The 20,522-nt window shown below is 36.9% G+C and overlaps 1 protein-coding gene and 2 long non-coding RNA genes across 4 annotated transcripts; 1 reads left to right on the forward strand and 2 right to left on the reverse strand.

The window, feature by feature from the left end:
• Nucleotides 1-565: 565 nt before the first annotated feature.
• Nucleotides 566-2,745, reverse strand: LOC126811724 (uncharacterized). The gene is made up of 3 exons (XR_007675727.2): nucleotides 2,608-2,745; nucleotides 1,385-1,452; nucleotides 566-968 (listed from the first exon to the last, which is right to left on the reverse strand). It is a non-coding gene; the product is annotated as an uncharacterized LOC126811724 (long non-coding RNA).
• A 1,813-nt stretch (nucleotides 2,746-4,558) lies between these two features.
• LOC126811721 (uncharacterized) lies at nucleotides 4,559-7,446 on the forward strand. The gene is made up of 3 exons (XR_007675723.2): nucleotides 4,559-4,699; nucleotides 6,644-6,711; nucleotides 7,128-7,446. It is a non-coding gene; the product is annotated as an uncharacterized LOC126811721 (long non-coding RNA).
• Nucleotides 7,447-7,499: 53 nt separating this feature from the next.
• On the reverse strand, nucleotides 7,500-20,109 carry LOC126811713 (L-sorbose 1-dehydrogenase). 2 transcript variants are annotated; one of them, XM_050537575.2, is made up of 12 exons: nucleotides 20,092-20,109; nucleotides 18,420-18,571; nucleotides 17,468-17,682; nucleotides 16,841-17,030; nucleotides 15,790-15,918; nucleotides 14,767-14,891; nucleotides 14,195-14,362; nucleotides 13,742-13,892; nucleotides 13,276-13,424; nucleotides 12,629-12,803; nucleotides 11,531-11,756; nucleotides 7,500-11,175 (listed from the first exon to the last, which is right to left on the reverse strand). In XM_050537575.2, the coding sequence occupies exons 2-12, from the start codon at nucleotides 18,565-18,567 to the stop codon at nucleotides 11,022-11,024; spliced, it is 1,830 nt and encodes a 609-aa protein (XP_050393532.1). In that variant the 5' UTR covers nucleotides 18,568-18,571; nucleotides 20,092-20,109; the 3' UTR covers nucleotides 7,500-11,021. The 2 variants fall into 2 exon arrangements, with proteins under 2 accessions (XP_050393532.1, XP_050393533.1); XM_050537576.2 differs by having other exon boundaries at nucleotides 19,977-20,104.
• Between the last annotated feature and the right edge of the window lie 413 nt (nucleotides 20,110-20,522).

A 20,522-nucleotide genomic window follows, 5' to 3' on the forward strand; every position in this document is an offset into this window, starting at 1 on the left:
AAGTGTGAATTATTCAATCAGTTTAAACAGAGGCCAAAGGTTATGTGTGGTGTTGGGTTATTTTGACCATTTCCCGTTTATATCGACACATTTTCAATCCATGATATCTTTGTAAATACTGAACGGATACACTAAACTAATAGTCATTTTAGAGATTCGCTTTCCATATTTAGTTTGTAAGGGATTAAAAATTCCCAAATTGATGGGGGCCACGGTGGCTAAGTGGGTAAGACGCTGGCTTACTAGCCTGGAGTTCGGGTGTTCGATCCCTGCATTGGCCGAGAAAGTTCGTCCAGATTTTCTGGCGTGGTTCCGCCTTGTCTAATCGCTCGGAAGGGACGGAAAACCGAGGTCCTGTGTATACATTGGCAGTTGGAATTCGATATAAGACTAAGCCGTAGTGCCGCTACCCGGGCAAAAATTCCCTCATAGCACACTGTATGGCATATATCCGTCTTCATTAGCCCTTTTCGGAGCAGAACATATCATTTCATTTCATTTCCCAAATTGATGGCCAGAGATTTTAAGGAGGAACATATTGAGGAAAATTGTATTTTAGAATTTGTTTTATTATTATCACACAAAAACAGACTATTTTATCTTACATAAAGTTAATCATTAACTGTTAAATATAGGTTTTTTAAATTAAAATGTTTCATTAAAATCTGGTATTTTCTCCGTGTTTGGCTGTTTATCATAACTCAGATTCGATTTCGTAATGGTCGATCCTAGTGTAGAGGCGATCTATCTGTTATACCGTGTTAATATGTACAAGAATTTCTAGGATTATTGGGCCGGTGCTCCATACTGTCCCCAGTTTCTGTTCGCCATTCTTCTAAACGGTGAACCAGGACCTGCCCACTGATCAAATAGTCCACCGGGGGCTGCCCACTGGTCAAACAAACCTCCTGGCTGACTGAATTTAGCCATACGCTGCTGAAATCTAGCACTTCCGGGTCCCCAGCCACCTGGAAAATTAGACCATAAAAAAGTTTACGGACATGTAATCAGTAGTCTAATTAATATTATTGTGTTATTAAACACATATACACCCAATAAGATTTAGATTTTCCTATAAATCACACTTTTCCAACATTTCGTGTTTTATCTTCCCGAACGAATTGTAACGAGCGATATCAACTTATTAGTATTTTGTGGGAGAATGTGTCCCTAGACAGCGGCGTTTCAACTTACTGTTAAAGATTCTTCTCCATGTACGCCCCTGACAAGTGGGCGTCGGGCTTGATAAATCATGAGATATTATTCGTCTCCGCCCACGCCGGTATTCGAATCCGGGGCCATCTAGTCCAGAGTCTAGTGCCTTTACTGCTATTATTTTGTAATGAATTAATAGTAGAGAAATATATAAAATAAAAAATCTGACCTTGACCTTGGGCCGATACAGCCGAGACGAGAAGAACAGTTAAACAGATAGCAACAAATGACTTCATTCTGGAAAAAAAAATCAAGTGGTTAAACTATATTTATCGGTGAACGAATTGAAATGTCCTACTCGTGTGCACTATCGGGCCAAAACATACTCTTAGTTTGAATTCCAACTGCCAAGGTTTATTCTACGTGCACGCTTTTCGTACCATCCAAACGACTAGACGGTTAGCTTTCTCGCCCCCCCCCCCCCCCCAGTCGTGCTCTACTGACGAGGGGAAACCACGTTTGTGTTTTGTCTGCATTCTAAACTGCAAATCACACGGGTTTTATTGTATTTTATTGTATTTGTATTCATTTCTAATTCAACGTAATATAAAACAAGGTCAAATAACGTTTTGACGTCTTGGCAACATAGGTTCTAAAACCGTAACTCTAACCCGTTAGCTCCTATTAGCACCGTGACCTTAGTCCCACTAACTAGCATGTATTTGGATCAACCCGAGAGTTGGCCGAGAACGTCAGGTCTTCCTATTGTTTGTGGTGCCAAAGGGAGGGCCTGGGACGTCGTTCGGATGGAACGAAAATAGAGGTCGCAACAATTGGAATTCGGTGAAGAGTAGGCCGAAACTCGCTGTCCACGCGCGTGTCCGTCCACTATTCTTGCTGGTCTAGAAAAGCATATTATTATGTGAGGCATTTTATTCAGTAATTCAAGTGTACACTTCTGTCTTTATCGTTTTACGACCAAATTAAAAATAAACATGAAGTAATAATAAATGAAATCAATCCGTTTTCAGCCGTCTCAGAATATAATCGATTACATGGATAAAGCTTGCTGGACGAGCGAGCGTGTCTGGTTTTAATGATACATGCATTAAAACTCCGTCGTTTCCTCAACCGCGTATTTCTAAAGAGCTAAAACTGCCTATTGCCGGTCTTTCTTTTGACCTCAAATGTTATATAAATTATTAATTTGACATTTATTCACATGACAAGCCTATAATTAACTCTCTAGACAATCAGATGGTCGCGATTTATGAATCGATTGAAACGTGATCAACATTTAATAATTTAATTTAAAAATGGACTTTGATTATTATCGTAACAGTACTTGTCAATCGTGAATAAAAACTTTCAAAGACTGATAATGTCGCTCAGAATAATGTATATTGACGGGACTTCTTAATACAAGTTTGAATACATTTGTGAAGAACATACCTGGCTGATTGTTGAGTAGACTGTGAATGAGATTTAGATGAGAACGGTGTCCTATATATATATTTTTTATGTCGTGAGTTATATAACTTGGTGGTAAATAATAGGATGTGGAGACCATTCGTCAAATATAATTTATGATGCCTTAAATCTTCATCATCAACAACGACAGCTATTTATATTAAAGCGATACCCACTCATTTAAATAGAAAGATTTGTATTATAAAATAACTGTAACGAAACAGAAGAGAATAAGCATTAATGGACACTTAATTATATTTTAACGCTCGAAATCAAATCAAACTTCCTACATTTCTTTACCAAGACAGGTATAAGCAATGCTAAACAATAGTATTTTCGCCTACCCTTCGTCGGGTTACCAAAGTGTACACGGGCCCTCAATTTTTCGTCCGATCCTTCCTGTCCCTCTGACAAGGAGAAGTTAGACTGAAAATTCCCGAGAAACATTTTCGACCATCAATGGGATCGGACCCCAAATTTGTTGGTTAGTGAAACAAGCACAATTCTAACTGAGCCCAACTCCTTTAGTATGATTATAATGTTGAAGTCTCATCTCTGCCATTTGTTTTCTTCGGAAAACATCCAATCCACGCGAAAATGTATTCGAATTGATTATGCAAAATTGATTAATAAACAAAATATCACCGATAGATGACCTCGCGGCTTGAATTTAATCGTACTCCGCAATTTTTTAAATTATGTTCAGAGACTTTAGGTGCAAATCCTCTGTCCCTCAAACTTTACCCCATTGCAAACGGCTAGTTGTTTATCCGTCTTCATGAGCCCGTCTTAGGTGCAAATTTTAGGGGTATCTGTTTGAGGAATAGGGCATATTAAATGTACACCCGAGTACCGTTTTAAAACGATAATATAACAGGCAGCTTTCCTTTAATTATATTATAATCGCCACGTGTTATTTATACTATTTTTTTACTTTTATAAGGATTAATTGTGACATCTATCACTCATCGAGTTGATATACTGGACAGGTAGCAGATTAGTTTTTAATGTCAATCTTCAAACTAGAAAACTTATATAATTTTCAGACAGATTTATTTTCAAGCAAAAATCTGACCCAAAAGGAAGATTAAACCAAATATAGAAAATAACGTGGTAAATTATTTATCTATATATATATTTGAGACTGTCGTTTGTCTGTCTGTCTGTCTGTCTGTTCGGGGTTGGCGGCTACACTAGGTCTGCCCCGAGTCTGAAATATGGGGTATATGGGTAACTCGGATCGGGGAGTAACATAGGCCAGGTGGCGTTAGTCTACCACTTCCGGTTTCGGAGTTATGACCCCCGAGCGACGCCGGTCTGTTTGGGGTTGGCGGCTACACTAGGTCTGCCCCGAGTCTGAAATTTGGGGTATAGGGCTAACTCGGACCGGGGAGTAACATAGGCCAGGTAGCGTTAGTCTACCACTTCCGGTTTTGGAGTTATGACCCCCGAGCGAAATCTGTCTGTTGGGGGTTGGCGGCTACATCTGCCTCGAGTCTGAAATTTGGGGTATAGGGGTAGCTCGGACCGGTGAGTAACATAGGCCAGGTGGCGTTAGTCTACCACTTCCGGTTTCGGAGTTATGACCCCCGAGCGAAGCCGGTCTGTTCGGGGTTGGCTTCGCTCGGGGGTCATAACTTCCTTGTCAGAGGGACAGGAAGGATCGGACGAAAAATTGAGGGCCCGTGTACACTTTGGTAACCCGACGAAGGGTAGGCGAAAATACTATTGTTTAGCATTGCTTATACCTGTCTTGGTAAAGAAATGTAGGAAGTTTGATTTGATTTCGAGCGTTAAAATATAATTAAGTGTCCATTAATGCTTATTCTCTTCTGTTTCGTTACAGTTATTTTATAATACAAATCTTTCTATTTAAATGAGTGGGTATCGCTTTAATATAAATAGCTGTCGTTGTTGATGATGAAGATTTAAGGCATCATAAATTATATTTGACGAATGGTCTCCACATCCTATTATTTACCACCAAGTTATATAACTCACGACATAAAAAATATATATATAGGACACCGTTCTCATCTAAATCTCATTCACAGTCTACTCAACAATCAGCCAGGTATGTTCTTCACAAATGTATTCAAACTTGTATTAAGAAGTCCCGTCAATATACATTATTCTGAGCGACATTATCAGTCTTTGAAAGTTTTTATTCACGATTGACAAGTACTGTTACGATAATAATCAAAGTCCATTTTTAAATTAAATTATTAAATGTTGATCACGTTTCAATCGATTCATAAATCGCGACCATCTGATTGTCTAGAGAGTTAATTATAGGCTTGTCATGTGAATAAATGTCAAATTAATAATTTATATAACATTTGAGGTCAAAAGTAGGGTGACCCATGTACACACAGAAATACAGTCCACCGCTGATAGTTCGAGACTACCACTGAAGCGTGCACATTCGCCGTGCCGAGACCAACTTTCTGACAGTATGATACTATAAATAGCCATGGCACGTGCAATTCTCTACAAATCTATCAACTATTACAGCCGTAAAAAAAATTATTGTTGACGATTTTGAATAGCAGTAAAATTAAGCTTCTTGGTTATTACAGCAGATTTAGAAATTACGTTCGTTTCATTTTTTAAATCGCTTTATCATTAACTGTACCGTTAAGAGCGGCATCGTTTGGTTTAGTACAAATAGTATCTCTGAATCACTCGGGTTAGGCAGGAACATGACACTAGCAGTAGTTTCATTTTACTTTTACAAGCTTCTTAAAACGATTGTTGAGCTACCTAACGTGCTTATTTCTAAATTCAATTTCTTGTTCTAGCTTTCTGTTATGTTTCGTAAAAAAGTAGTCTTGATTATCCCGACCTGTCAATCAGACGTAGAATGGTCAATAGACTGGTTAAGCGAGACTAATTTCAAAACAAGGGCACGTAACCAATCTTTTACTCAAAAGTGTCTGGATGTTATGGACGACTCTTGGAACCAGTTTTCACTCTATTATTTATACATGATTAATGGTCATAGCTTATTAAGTACAACATGATCGTTTATTTAGTGACTATAATTGTGTGAAACTGATTTGAGGCTTGGCATATATATAAATATTGTGGCGTAATTCTCGAGATATATGGAGATATTTATTTATGGTGGGTCACCCTATCAAAAGAAAGACCGGCAATAGGCAGTTTTAGCTCTTTAGAAATACGCGGTTGAGGAAACGACGGAGTTTTAATGCATGTATCATTAAAACCAGACACGCTCGCTCGTCCAGCAAGCTTTATCCATGTAATCGATTATATTCTGAGACGGCTGAAAACGGATTGATTTCATTTATTATTACTTCATGTTTATTTTTAATTTGGTCGTAAAACGATAAAGACAGAAGTGTACACTTGAATTACTGAATAAAATGCCTCACATAATAATATGCTTTTCTAGACCAGCAAGAATAGTGGACGGACACGCGCGTGGACAGCGAGTTTCGGCCTACTCTTCACCGAATTCCAATTGTTGAGACCTCTGTTTTTCGTTCCATCCGAACGACGTCCCAGGCCCTCCCTTTGGCACCACAAACAATAGGAAGACCTGACGTTCTCGGCCAACTCTCGGGTTGATCCAAATACATGCTAGTTAGTGGGACTAAGGTCACGGTGCTAATAGGAGCTAACTGGTTAGAGTTACGGTTTTAGAACCTATGTTGCCAAGACGTCAAAACGTTATTTGACCTTGTTTTATATTATGTTGAATTAGAAATGAATACAAATACAATAAAATACAATAAAACCCGTGTGATTTGCAGTTTAGAATGCAGACAAAACACAAACGTGGTTTCCCCTCGTCAGTAGAGCACGACTGGGGGGGGGGGCGAGAAAGCTAACCGTCTAGTCGGTTGGATGGTACGAAAAGCGTGCACGTAAAATACACCTTGGCAGTTGGAATTCAAACTAAGAGTATGTTTTGGCCCGATAGTGCACACGAGTAGGACATTTCAATTCGTTCACCGATAAATGTAGTTTAACCACTTGATTTTTTTCCCAGAATGACGTCATTTGTTGCTATCTGTTTAACTGTTCTTCTTGTCTCGGCTGTATCGGCCCAAGGTCAAGGTCAGATTTTTTATTTTATATATTTCTCTACTATTAATTCATTACAAAATAATAGCAGTAAAGGCACTAGACTCTGGACTAGATGGCCCCGGATTCGAATACCGGCGTGGGCGGAGACGAATAATATCTCATGATTTATCAAGCCCGACTCCCACTTGTCAGGGGCGTACATGGAGAAGAATCTTTAACAGTAAGTTGAAACACCGCTGTCTAGGGACACATTCTCCCACAAAATACTAATAAGTTGATATCGCTCGTTACAATTCGTTCGGGAAGATAAAACACGAAATGTTGGAAAAGTGTGATTTATAGGAAAATCTAAATCTTATTGGGTGTATATGTGTTTAATAACACAATAATATTAATTAGACTATTGATTACATGTCCGTAAACTTTTTTATGGTCTAATTTTCCAGGTGGCTGGGGACCCGGAAGTGCTAGATTTCAGCAGCGTATGGCTAAATTCAGTCAGCCAGGAGGTTTGTTTGACCAGTGGGCAGCCCCCGGTGGACTATTTGATCAGTGGGCAGGTCCTGGTTCACCGTTTAGAAGAATGGCGAACAGAAACTGGGGACGGTATGGAGCACCGGCCCAATAATCCTAGAAATTCTTGTACATATTAACACGGTATAACAGATAGATCGCCTCTACACTAGGATCGACCATTACGAAATCGAATCTGAGTTATGATAAACAGCCAAACACAGAGCAAATACCAGATTTTAATGAAACATTTTAATTTAAAAAACCTATATTTAACAGTTAATGATTAACTTTATGTAAGATAAAATAGTCTGTTTTTGTGTGATAATAATAAAACAAATTCTAAAATACAATTTTCCTCAATATGTTCCTCCTTAAAATCTCTGGCCATCAATTTGGGAAATGAAATGAAATGATATGTTCTGCTCCGAAAAGGGCTAATGAAGACGGATATATGCCATACAGTGTGCTATGAGGGAATTTTTGCCCGGGTAGCGGCACTACGGCTTAGTCTTATATCGAATTCCAACTGCCAATGTATACACAGGACCTCGGTTTTCCGTCCCTTTCGAGCGATTAGACAAGGCGGAACCACGCCAGAAAATCTGTACGAACTTTCTCGGCCAATGCAGGGATCGAACACCCGAACTCCAGGCTAGTAAGCCAGCGTCTTACCCACTTAGCCACCGTGGCCCCCATCAATTTGGGAATTTTTAATCCCTTACAAACTAAATATGGAAAGCGAATCTCTAAAATGACTATAAGTTTAGTGTATCCGTTCAGTATTTACAAAGATATCATGGATTGAAAATGTGTCGATATAAACGGGAAATGGTCAAAATAACCCAACACCACACATAACCTTTGGCCTCTGTTTAAACTGATTGAATAATTCACACTTGAAATATCATCTTTCGGTGCACATTGCTAACGTTAATCCTACATATTTTCGACAAAAGAGTTAAAGTTCTCAAACTAACATTGTCATCACTCGATTCAGTTTTCGACCGGCAACCCCGAGCATTTTGGTCAAACGAACAAGGTACAAATATCCGTCTACGTGAATGGTCATTGCGTAACCTAACATTCAGATTCGAATGCTGCGGGGGACCCCTGGAGCACCAAAAAAGGGATATGGAAACAAACTGAAATAAACAGGGGCATTGAGTACAAACCCGGCTTTGCTAGACAAATTTTCATCTGCATAACCATCCCCCAGACGCCGCACGAGGGTCCCAAATTTTGGGCTAGATTAAACATTGGAAGTATCACAAAGTTAAAATTAATGAACAATTAACCTCTACCGAGTATAAAATTGAAGGTGTCACTTTGATTTACAAAGTCAGGTTCTTCTCAACCTTTACACTCTTCAAGTTGGGTTCATGATGAAATATTATAATGGTTTAGAATTCTGAAGTTATGTCAGTTGTCCACTTTACCCCATATTGAAGGATACTCGAATGATACTAGTACCTCGTATATCGAATTCCAACTGTCAAGGGATCTTTTACGTGCACGCCAATGTGTACACGGGACCTCGGTTTTTCGTCCCATTCGAACGACTAGACAGCTGTCCTTGTCAGGCCCTCCGTCCTGAAACAATGTCAAGTGAGACCCACGGCGGAAAATCTGGATGAACTTTCTCGGCCAATCCAGGGATCGAACACCCGACCTCCAGGGTAGCAAGCAAGCGTCTTACCCACTTAGCCACCGTGACCTCCTATGAAATGTACACTTTGAACACTTCAATAAGTGGAAGTGAAAGTAAAGTGTCATTTCATTGTCACTTCTAAGCTGTAGTGGTCATTGGTTTCTTCATGGTATCCACACTTCAAGCGAGTGTTTATAGAATGTTTTTATCACTTCGGTTCAATTTCTTACACACTTCGAGCGAGTGTTTTTAAGGTGTTTTAACACTTTAATTAGTGCTCAATAACAGACAGCTTATTACAGGATAACATTCACTAGGTTTATTAACTGAAATTGCTTGATAACGGTGAAGGTATCATTATTGAACGTTGCAGTTAATAAACTTAATGAATTTTATCCATAAAGCTGTCTGTTATTATGTATCGCTTTCACTATTATGCCTCTCCCCCCACGTCTGCATGCATGTTACATATACAATAATCTGAATGCATATATAGACTGCCAGGACCGCTATGAGCATGTGTTTCGTTACCTGGCAACACATCTTTATAGTTATAAAGTCTTATTGAGCCCTTTAATATATAAAATACGGAATACAGCGAAAATAAAAATACACTTATTTTAATCAGATTGAAAGCATTAAGCAGATCGAAAGCATTATGCATGTGCGAGCGTGCTTCTTTTGTGTTAGCTTGACGTATTTTAAGATTTCTTATGTTGGGGGGTGCGTAGCTCTAATACGTCGAAGCACACAGCGCTCTCACAATACTTGTTATTCAAGAAGCTTTAATCTATAAGAAACATAAGTACTAATTATTTGACGTCGATCTGGGTTTATTAACGAATGAACATGAATAACACAAATAAAGATATATGAAATCATAATTAAAACATCATTTACAAATTATCTAGTAATGAATAGTTGAATATATAAAGTAAGCATATATTATGTGATCAAGTGCAATTGTAAGCTATTTCACATTATCATATTATGCATAAAAGAAACATACATTTATCACTTATCCACTTTAAAGCAATTAATCAATTAAGATAAGTAAATACATGTATATCAAAATATGTACTATAACACATGTTAAAATACCAATTGCAGTATTAAAATGGCAGTGAGTCTTGAAACTGAAACCCCAAAACAGAACATTGTCCGTCTCGCTCGACGTGGATCAAATTTAGGATGACTAAAATATAATTTATTATGTAAGTAAGTTTATCGTATCGCTCCACTCATTTTCACATATACAAATGACATAAAAAATACATGCAATATGGATGGAATGGGTGCAATGATAAATGTATAATATTATTATTATTATTATTATCAATATATTAAGCTTAAAAAATACTCGCTTTTCACCATCTGTATTTGGTGAAATACTGAGCTGTAAATTTGTTACATAAAGTATTACAAAACCACAAGCAGCGTGTAGCATTAACTTATATAAACAGCCCTATGATATTTATAGCTGTTTATTATTCAGATTTTATCACCCAATAATACATTCTACAGTAGATATCGCTTGTGTGATATATTACATATTCTACTGCGATATCTCCTTAGGAGATATCGCTTTACATGAATTTGATTGGTCAGTTGAAAAGGAACTACTTTTTTTTATTTTCAAAGAACAGTTCATTTATTATTAAAAGTGACTTTTTTTTTTATTAAAAATGAACTATTATTATTCAATTGACCTTGATGGAAACACTGGGTCAATATAAAGGACTTTGCAATGGTTGAATTGCTGTCAAAAAATGATGTATCACTACGCCGTAATGTTCAGTAAAAGTGAAATCTACAGCAAAGAATTATATTTATCTATTTGTGCATGTAAGAAGGGATTGGGTGATAAATAAAATCTCCTACTCGTCTTTTTTGATATCAAAAAATACCAACACTCGTTGATAAAGTAAAAAAAAATCGGCAGAGCCTCGTTTTTTGTTACTTTATCAACTTGTGTTGATATTTTTTGATATCAAAAAAGACTGGTAGGAGATTCTCTATTTAATGGTTTATTACAATTGTGAATTGGTATCATGATTATAAGTGTGTTTAATGGATACATGTAGTTTTAACAGTTTATTCTGATTATAACAGTGTATAATGGAAACTTTGTATTCTGATTATAAAGATTTTAATAGTTATAACGGTTTAAATAAAACTATAAATGTGATATGGGTGTTGGTGGTTTTAGACCTAGAATCATATCCGCGGCTTTTTCGCCGATCATTATAGATGGTGCGTTAGTGTTGCCAGATACTATGCTTGGCATGATTGAAGCATCGGCTACTCTTAATCCACTGATACCTTTAACTCTGAAATAAACAAAATATTAATAATAAAATGTCTTCGTTACGGTGTCATGGTATGATTTACGAAAGAGGAAGGGTGGTCAAAATTTTAAATTGTACGGTATTGTTTGGTTGACCAGGTCTATAAAAAATTGGAAACCCCGGGCAAAATATGTCACCGATTGGATACAAATGGTAATAAAAAAACCGCAGCTCAAATATAGTAATATTATCAGCTTCGTGATTTGTGGAAGTGTATCACACCTAGCTCCCGTTCTCCTCGCCCTAAATTTTTTGTCCTTATTCTTGGGCCATGTCCTTTAAAAAAAAACAAGGCTCTGTCAATTCATGTACCGGTGACATGTATGGTAATACGTACCTTAATTGCGGATCCACTACTGCTGTAGGATCTGTAGTACTCCCCATTTTACAAGTTCCAGTTGGATGGTATATAGCCAGGGTGAAATATCCTATATAACATCGCCAATACTCATCACTATCAAATTTAGTATTTTTTAAACATGGCGAAAATGGTTTATGGAAAAATTCAGATCCGTGAGATTTGAAGATCTTGGTTTTAGCTATTTCTTGTGAAAAGCGAACACCTGAAATGACCAGGGTTAAAATATATTTTTAGATTATATAGTGGAGTCTGTACCTACACGAGCACTCTACCTCGAGGACAAGAATGATTCCATTTATGTTCTGTAATAAATGCAAGTTGGAAAGGGAAATAAAATGAAATGGGGTTTAACGTTCCACTTTTTGGCACCGACGGCACTAATGAAGACGGTCATACGCCTTGTGTGCCACAAGGAGAATTTCTTTTTTGGGTCTCAGTTTAAAGACTCACTGCCATTTTAATACTGCAATTGGTATTTAACATGCTTAATGCTTTCAATCTGATTAAAATAAGTGTATTTTTATTTTCGCTGTATTCCGTATTTTATATATTAAAGGGCTCAATATGACTTTATAACCATAAAGATGCGTTGCCAGGTAACGAAACACACGCTCATAACGGGCCTGGCACTGAGATTATTGAATATGTAACATGCAGAGGGGGGGGGGGGCATGTAGTAAATACAATTTTTTCTGCATGGAAGACTCCGCCATTTTTAGTCCCCAACCTTCGCGATATTCCCAAATACCTGGATAGCCATGTCTACATACTTACAGCTAGGACAATTCAACGATGGAATTCCTTAAACGAGTTACTTGAGTGTATTCTGACTCCCTTATAAATGTAAATCTTGATGATTATTTTTACAGTTAAAACATTTTTGCGTAATTTGCATATTTTGCAAAATATAATCCGCTTAAATAACATATGATGAATACAATCCTAAAAAATCAAAAAGAGACCCACCAAAAGATTTCAGCCGAAACTACATGCGACACTGAACGGAGTCGAACCATTTGTGGTTTTCAAAGGATTCTCCAATTCTCAAATGACGTTAAATATTAATATACAAACCTCGAAGCAAGGTCTCCACATCCTCCTTGTTTTCTAAATATTTAGGATCAATGACAGGGTGTTGCATGGCATCTGTAGTGTTAAGACGAAGTGTACCGTGACTTTTTGGTCTTAATAAAGTATAATATAGCACAAAACCGTTGATGTCGTTTATACCAGAATAATATTCCATGTACTGAAAAATTTTAAGAAAAGGTTTCGTGTTTACTTTGAAAATCCCCGTTAACGCCCTCGTTCAAATTGTGTTTAAATGTACATCAGTTAATTTTACCTGCTTATATTAACCGATAAATAGCGACCAACTCTGCTGAATGTGCGCATGTGTAATTAACTATAATATTTAAAATTATCAGGAATTTTTAATGTTTATCAGCCTAGAGCGTGTATAAATAACCACTGATTTCCAGCAACCCAACTGGTTTCATCTGTTTGTTTTTATTAAGAGAAAGCAAATAATTATCGAACAGGGTCTTTTTTCACCAAAACTTAAAATATATAAAATAGAATGCAATCTTTTCATCAGCTAATGAAGAGGATACATTATTAAATTATTGTAGTTTAAATTTTCGTGAATAAGGCCCCGGGGTTATATTTTAACACAACTGCCATAATATAACATTGTCTCAGATTACCGAATAAATTCTTACCTTTGGGTCTATTCGAAGTATGTGGCGTATCATGCCTTCATCAAGCAGCATATTCAAACCATGTATTTGTAAATCCGGATAATCGGGTGTTTTACCGTCAGTCGATATAAAACCCAATGATTCCAGACCTCCAGGTGAAATCAGCATACCTATACAGAACAGTGTATATTTTTTAATATTAACCAAGGGACTTGCAGTGGTTCCATGAGTAACGCGCTGACTCGCTAGCCAGGAAGTTTCGGGTTTGACCCCCGTTAGCCTATAAGGTTTCTTGCATGAAACAGTGTCTAGTCGTTCGGACAGGAGGAAAATCCGAGGTCAGGGGTGCAATTAGAGTTCGACATACCGCTGACTATGAGTATTCTACGTATATTGTGTACATCGGTCACAAGCCTTACCAGAGGAAAGCTAGAACTCGTAACGAGCATAATTAGTTTAATTAGGGTATAGGTTTATGTATAACTACCTGATTTTGTTGTCATATATTGGGCCAATGTCCACAGGGATTGTGTTTTGTTCGGAGAATTAAAGAAATTTTCTTTTGTTTTATAGTAGAAAAGAAAGCTAATATGATCCTCTAAGTGATCACCGACTGGTAAATCAGCTATGACTGGTATCTAAAATAAACAACCAACTATTTTGTATTGAAACTTTCATTTTATTGGAGGGCATGCAGTTTGAAATTCATTAATTATAGGTATTATAATTATTCCACATCATTGGTTATTAAGGATACTTTCAACATATTATCATAAAAAGAAGAATATAAGCATTGAACCTTGAGTTATACCATATCACTTCTTTATGCTAGAATTGAACTACTGGCCTCAATTTTGCAAATAATAAGTCCGACGAATATTATACGTTTTAAAATATATACCAAAACTAAGAAATCAAATTTCATTATAAAGCCTCTTACCCCGTGAATTTTCAGGTGTCCTTTTGGTCCAACCCCTGACAGCATTAGAATTTGAGGAGACGATAACGCACCAGCTGATAAAATGATTTCTTTATTTACAGAAACGGATTTCAAGGTTCCTTGATGATAGAATTCCACACCAACCGCTTTCTTATTCTTTATAATTACCTGAAGTGAAATTAATCTATATCGACTAGGTACGGCGTGAAATATGCCTGCGTCTAAAGGGCTGGGGAGGCCATAGAGTTTGTGACCAACACTCAATTACCCCCCCCCCCCCACCCCCCGAAAAAACCCACGCAGTTTCAATGCGGTTACATTGCTCGACAAGTGTCAAAAATATATCGTGTCTCTTACATATCTACTCTACTGATCGCGACCACAGACACTAACAGAGAGAAATCTTTCATAAAATAGCCAAAAACTACAACAATAAGAGCTACAATTCTCCAAGAGTCTAGTCTAATGTAGTCAACAAAAGCATATGTACGCAAGAAACGTCACAATTAAAAAGAGACTCTATCTTATGTTCGGGTTGAAAATACGCACAATATGTGCATAGTCATGATTACCTTTTTAACATGGGCGCCTGTAACTGCATGAAGATTTTTGCGACTTTTAATCGCTGGCCATAAGAAAGCTCTAGCTGTGCTACACCGTTCACCATCTTTGACGGTAGTTTGTACACTAAAGAATCCTGCGTGCAAAATTATAAAAGTAGAACATGGCAGATCTTAATAAATAGCCTTTTATTAGAACATAATCATTTACTCATGGAAATGATATGATATGAAATGGGGTTTACCGTCTTACTTTTCTGCTCCAAAAGTGCAGTCTGTGTGTCTAAGAATATTCTTGTCCGTTCTGTGAAATATAACACAAGAGACCAGTCTTCGTAATACTCTAAATATAACCGTCGAATACACTCTTCCAGTCTTCAGTATTTTTGATAACAATACTCAATCCATGGTATTAATGATATACCCGATCCGCAGGTGATATTTATGATATAACAAATAATTGGATGATATACCCGGCCTAAAGATGATATCTAGGATACTTTCAATGTAAGGTCTAATGAATTGCATGGTTAAAAATGAGAAAGTAATTGTAATGATTATATTTAAAAAGTAATGGTAATGGGAATGTAATTAATCAAATGGGCAATGTAATGGCCCCAACCCTGATCTATGGATGATATTATGATATACCCAACCCATAGATGATATTCATGATATACCCCATCCATGGATTATATACCCAATTCATGGTATAATATATGCCATCCAGTGGTATGTATGATATACCCTATCTCAATCCAGTGGTATGTATGATATACCAACCACGATATTTATGCCTCTATCCATTCATTGTACATGTATGTATGATATATACGATCCGTTGTATTTACTGTATATTTTACCCAATGGTAATTATGATATATTGTATATTGCCCAATAGTAATTATAATATAATATGCTATCTATTGTATTTACTGTTTATTTTACCCCAATGTTATTTATGATCGTATTTATTGTATCTTCAAACCCATGCATGGTATATTACATCCATGGAGTACATAGTAATTACCGTACCTTTTTGTTCTCTACCATTATAATCGCCAGTTCTATACCCCATTTCTTTACCAGCTTCTATCAAAAAAGCAGCCACATTTGATACGGTATTTTTAATGACACCCAGTGGACCACTTTTGCCATGATAATCTAAAAGTATAAAATGTGTAGTTATTACCTGAAGAAACCTGCGACAATACGGTCATCTCGAATGATCTAGAACATAGAATTCATTATTAAAGAAGACCACGTAGGTAAATATAAGAAAACGGGCGGTGGTGGTGGTGGTGGGGTTTGGGGGTCGTACGTCGTGCAGTGTGGTATAAAAAAACATTTTGCGGGGAGACGATATTTGAAAACGTAATCTCATTTTAAGGGAATAAAGGGAAGTGACTCCACTTTGAAGATTGATCTTTTGACAACTTTCACCTGCGCAAGTTTGAGTGCAAAGTCAATGTACAAATCCTTTAATAATGATAAAACAATTGCTCAAATTGTAAAAAACAGGGTACACACCACAATGCAAATACAACAGACTTACTTTCGACAGAGAACACAGATAAATGTGACGTGATTTAAGTAATCAATCTTTTAACCGAAGCCTTTCTTAAAGTTAATCATAACCTTGGCACTTTTAAATTATTTCATCAACAAACAATCAATATCTGTACTCTTCAAATGTTGGCGTGTGTACAGAGACATGCCGATGACGACGACATTGAAGATAAACATGAAAGTATTAAAGGTCCACGAAAAGTTTATCTTCTCGTGGTGAGTAAAATTAACAGAATCGCTTATAATTGTAACCTATTATTTAAACATGCACAATTTCACCATTTCTAATAGTATAAGATATGTTCGTGTACATTTTAATTGTACTACAATATTTGGTAAGGCTCTTCCGGTTCGTCTCTTCGAATTAATAATTTCTGTTTTATCGGAGGTCCCAATATGAGGAAGGTCAAAAATGATACTAATTCTAAATTCAGTTTCATAAATCAAAATAATCACCGCCTGATTGGAATTGGATATTAAATTAAAATTTGAAATCATTTGAGAATTTTGCATTTACCTTTATCCATAGTATCGAATGGTTCAATGCTTTCTGATCTCATAAAATATGGCAATACTTCAGCATAGCTCCACCCATCACATCCAGCTTCTGCCCACCCATCATAATCCTTTCTGTGACCTCGGACGTAAATGTTACAGTTTATTTGACTGGATCCACCGACTACTTTACCTCGCGGCATAAACATCCTCTGTAGAGAAATAAAAAATACACTACAAATACTAGTCCGAAATATCTGACACGTTCCATAGATGTCTGGTTTCAACGAAACAAAATGCACCCGAATACGCAGTAATATAAAGTAGGGATTGGATTCTTATTCAACCGAGAGAGTGAGACAGTATACCTGTCGAAGTTGAACCAATTTGGTTTAAGACAATGCATGTACCATTTTAGCGTCTCTATCAAATTACGCATGTAAATGGAGAGATTATTTTGCACTAGGTTACAGCAGATGAAACTACCTGGAAGACGCAAAATGTTTTGGTAATATCTGAATTGACACCAGATTTTACTTAAACCACGTAATCATATCTTAAATTGTATAAACACTCTCCAATGCTTATCGTTAAAATGAGAAGAGTATGTAATTTAAAGGGTTCATATTTTAGAAGGTGAAGATCATACTTCTCTCTCCAAAGCCTTGCAGCAATGCTTTTGAGGCACCGAATAATATTTCCAATCATATTCTGTATCTTGCGCCATGCAACACATCATAGGAACTTTCAATATATCGGCAGATGGCTGTTGGTCATCAGTTCCTGCTTCAAGTACAAGGACTTTAAGATTAGGATCTTTCGACAGGCGATTGGCTAACACGGAACCCGCAGATCCAGACCCCACTGAAAGAGATACAATAAGAAGTCTACAAAAGAATGAATATAGAGTGCAAAAACAACACATTTTAACAACTTGGAACCTAAATAAATGATTAAAACTTATTTCTGGATCGACTCACACATCTAAGGTGTAAATGATAGGACTGAGGTACAAAATGATAAAATTTTCCAAAATGTTCCGCTTTGCGTACTCGACGGCGGGAATTAAATATAGTCAAGGCTTTGAGGAAATGGGAAGTCCCATTTCCATCAACTCCTAAAAATGAGAAAGGCGAGGCTTACGGTTACATTGCGACCGATATCTTGCAGAAGACTAATTGGGTATATGTAGAGGTGATTGATTTTAAGACGTTGTTAATATATCTGGCAGATGTGTACTGATATTGCGTTGTCATTGATCGACCAATCAGCTATTGGTGTAAAGATACACCTGAGTGGGTTAGCCAAAAGTTATTGCTTTAAAATGAAATGTGCGAATAGCTATCATGTAGTTTGTTGCAAGGAAACAGCCAATCAGATTATTGGTTACATGCGCGGGTTACGTTGTAATTTAGGCGAGTTACTGTTGTAATGAAGGCATATTCTAGGTTTTATAAACATCTATATTCACTGGAAAAAAAATGACGTGAAAGATCGTAACGGAAAGCCCCTCGCTTTAATGGCTTCTAGAATGGAAGAAGCAAAATCCAATGTCACCATATTTGTTCCATAAAATATTTCATGAGAAGTCGTGTATTGACCTATTATATAATCGTATGTTGCGTCGATTTGCTTCACCAGTTTGGATTCAAGTTTATCCCCACTAAAGAACTTCTGTTGGATGAAGACAGCAAAGATGACCACATTTACTACCAAGAGCAATGATCCAAACGTCATTCTGGAATCCATATTTCTGAAAATAACAAAATGGACTGGGGTTTAACGTTATGTCTGTGAATGCTATCAGTACTGTTCTTTTCTTGATGATGATGATTTTGTTGTGCTTCACAATCTTCGATGGCAGACCTTATGGTTTCATGCGCACGCGTTAAGCCCCTAAACCGCCCAACCATCCAACCCTTAAGGGCTTTGATTAGGGTGATCAAAATAAAAAACCTATTCTTGAGGATTCTACAATCTGAGATAATCTTATGACGTGAACATTGGATATCTGTAAGTGCTTAAAAATTCTAAAAGATTCCCTCGAAATAAATTCAATGGAATATTGAAATCCCTGGCTGAGCGTATTCATACTTAAGTTACTTCTTTGGTGCAACAACAGATTTTGTTATTTCGCACCCATGTTATTTCAGTTTACAAAATGGTCAAAATCGAAGTGAAGAATGATTTGACGATTTATCTAAAATAAATCGTCGATAAAAACGCCCGTTATCAGTATTGTTATTACGGGACGGCGACATCAAATGTATACATACCTGAACAATAGCTAAATAGTGATATAGTTTAGTAAGAAAAACATTTGCTAGGGGGATACAGCTGTAAGAACATGACATTGTATGCCATGAATTGAAACGGGGTTTAATGTCCTACTTTTCTGCACCAACCGGGAAAATAAAGACGGGCATATGAGGGAAATTGTGTATACTCTTATTCCAACTGTGAAGGGTTCTGTTACATGCAGGCCAACGAACGATCACTGGTCCGCGGGATAGGATTAGGCCGGGTTATTGCTAGGTCAACCTTCTCTTTATCTTTTGACCTTGACAAAACGTCTAAAGTCTTCATGACACTTTTGATAAAGGCTAACTAGTGAACCCACAGACTATAATGAACTCCTTTTCATAATCCAGATCTTACTAGAACTATTATTAAGCAAATGATTCTTTTAGAAGGCCGCATCAAAGTCAGGGATGGGTGCGGTGGCTGGGAAACAAAGAGTGAAATTTTAAAAAAAAAATTAATGTTGCTGATTTATATTTCATTTGAAAAGAAATGACTTCTTCCTTTCTTACATTTCTCAGTACTGGGCCTTATATTGGAGGCTTACTGGAGTCTTGGGAGCACGCACAGTCATGGAGGTTGCCTCGGATGTCACCAAAACTCTCGAAAATATTTTCGAAAAGATTCTGACACTTCAAGGGCATCTATCTCATGTAAAGAATGCATTACTACACGAAGACTTACCGGCTTCCAAGATATATATATATATATATATATATATATATATATATATATATATATATATATATATTCTTATTAATGACCGACATCTAGAATTATTTGTATTTTACCTCCAACAAAATAACTGCTGAGATGTTTTGATCCCATAGACAACAATAACTAAGTGTAAGTCTTACCGAGTAGGTGTATTTGTCTGTTTTGGTTGCAGCTTACACTAGTTGTGCATTTTCCGCTGTAAAAGTTTACTTGTTTTTGATTTACTGTGATAAGAATATAATTTAACCCACTTACATGTTTATAGCTGTTGACCTTTATACAAGTAGAGGAATGTAAATGAAACTCTTAAAGTGACAGCGACGTGATGTTAGCTTGTGGTTCGTTGTTCGCGAAGAAGTAATACATGTATAATAAAGGCGCCGTTATAGTGCATACATCGGGTGTTTTCTTATGAGCCTATTTGGGAATGAGATTCTAACAAGTTGTCTTTCTACCCGAATAACGAGCTTTGTTTTCGTTATTCACCAGATATGGAATGAGTAATATAATAAAGGCGATTTTATAGGGAATACGCAGCACCGGAGTGTGGGGGCCCTAGGGCCTTGAGCATGTGGGCCCCCCGACCTAACACAACTGACTAGAACCTAGGTACTATGAGGTTCTGGGTGACCGAGACTTTATTCTCAAATGTTGACAACCCATCCAGACTAATATTCGTAGACTAG

The sequence above is a fragment of the Patella vulgata genome, chromosome 2 (genome assembly GCF_932274485.2).
Source record: "Patella vulgata chromosome 2, xgPatVulg1.2, whole genome shotgun sequence".
In the NCBI taxonomy this organism is placed as follows: Eukaryota; Metazoa; Mollusca; class Gastropoda; family Patellidae; genus Patella; species Patella vulgata.

Excerpts from the sequence above, each read along its gene's own strand:
- LOC126811713 (XM_050537575.2), bottom strand. The coding sequence starts at position 18,567 with ATGGATTCCAGAATGACGTTTGGATCATTGCTCTTGGTAGTAAATGTG. Across the intron at positions 17,031-17,467 it reads GCAAGGCTTTGGAGAGAGAA|AGGATGTTTATGCCGCGAGG; the intron begins GTATGATCTTCA and ends ATTTCTCTACAG. Across the intron at positions 12,804-13,275 it reads TACTTCGAATAGACCCAAAG|TACATGGAATATTATTCTGG; the intron begins GTAAGAATTTAT and ends AAAATTTTTCAG.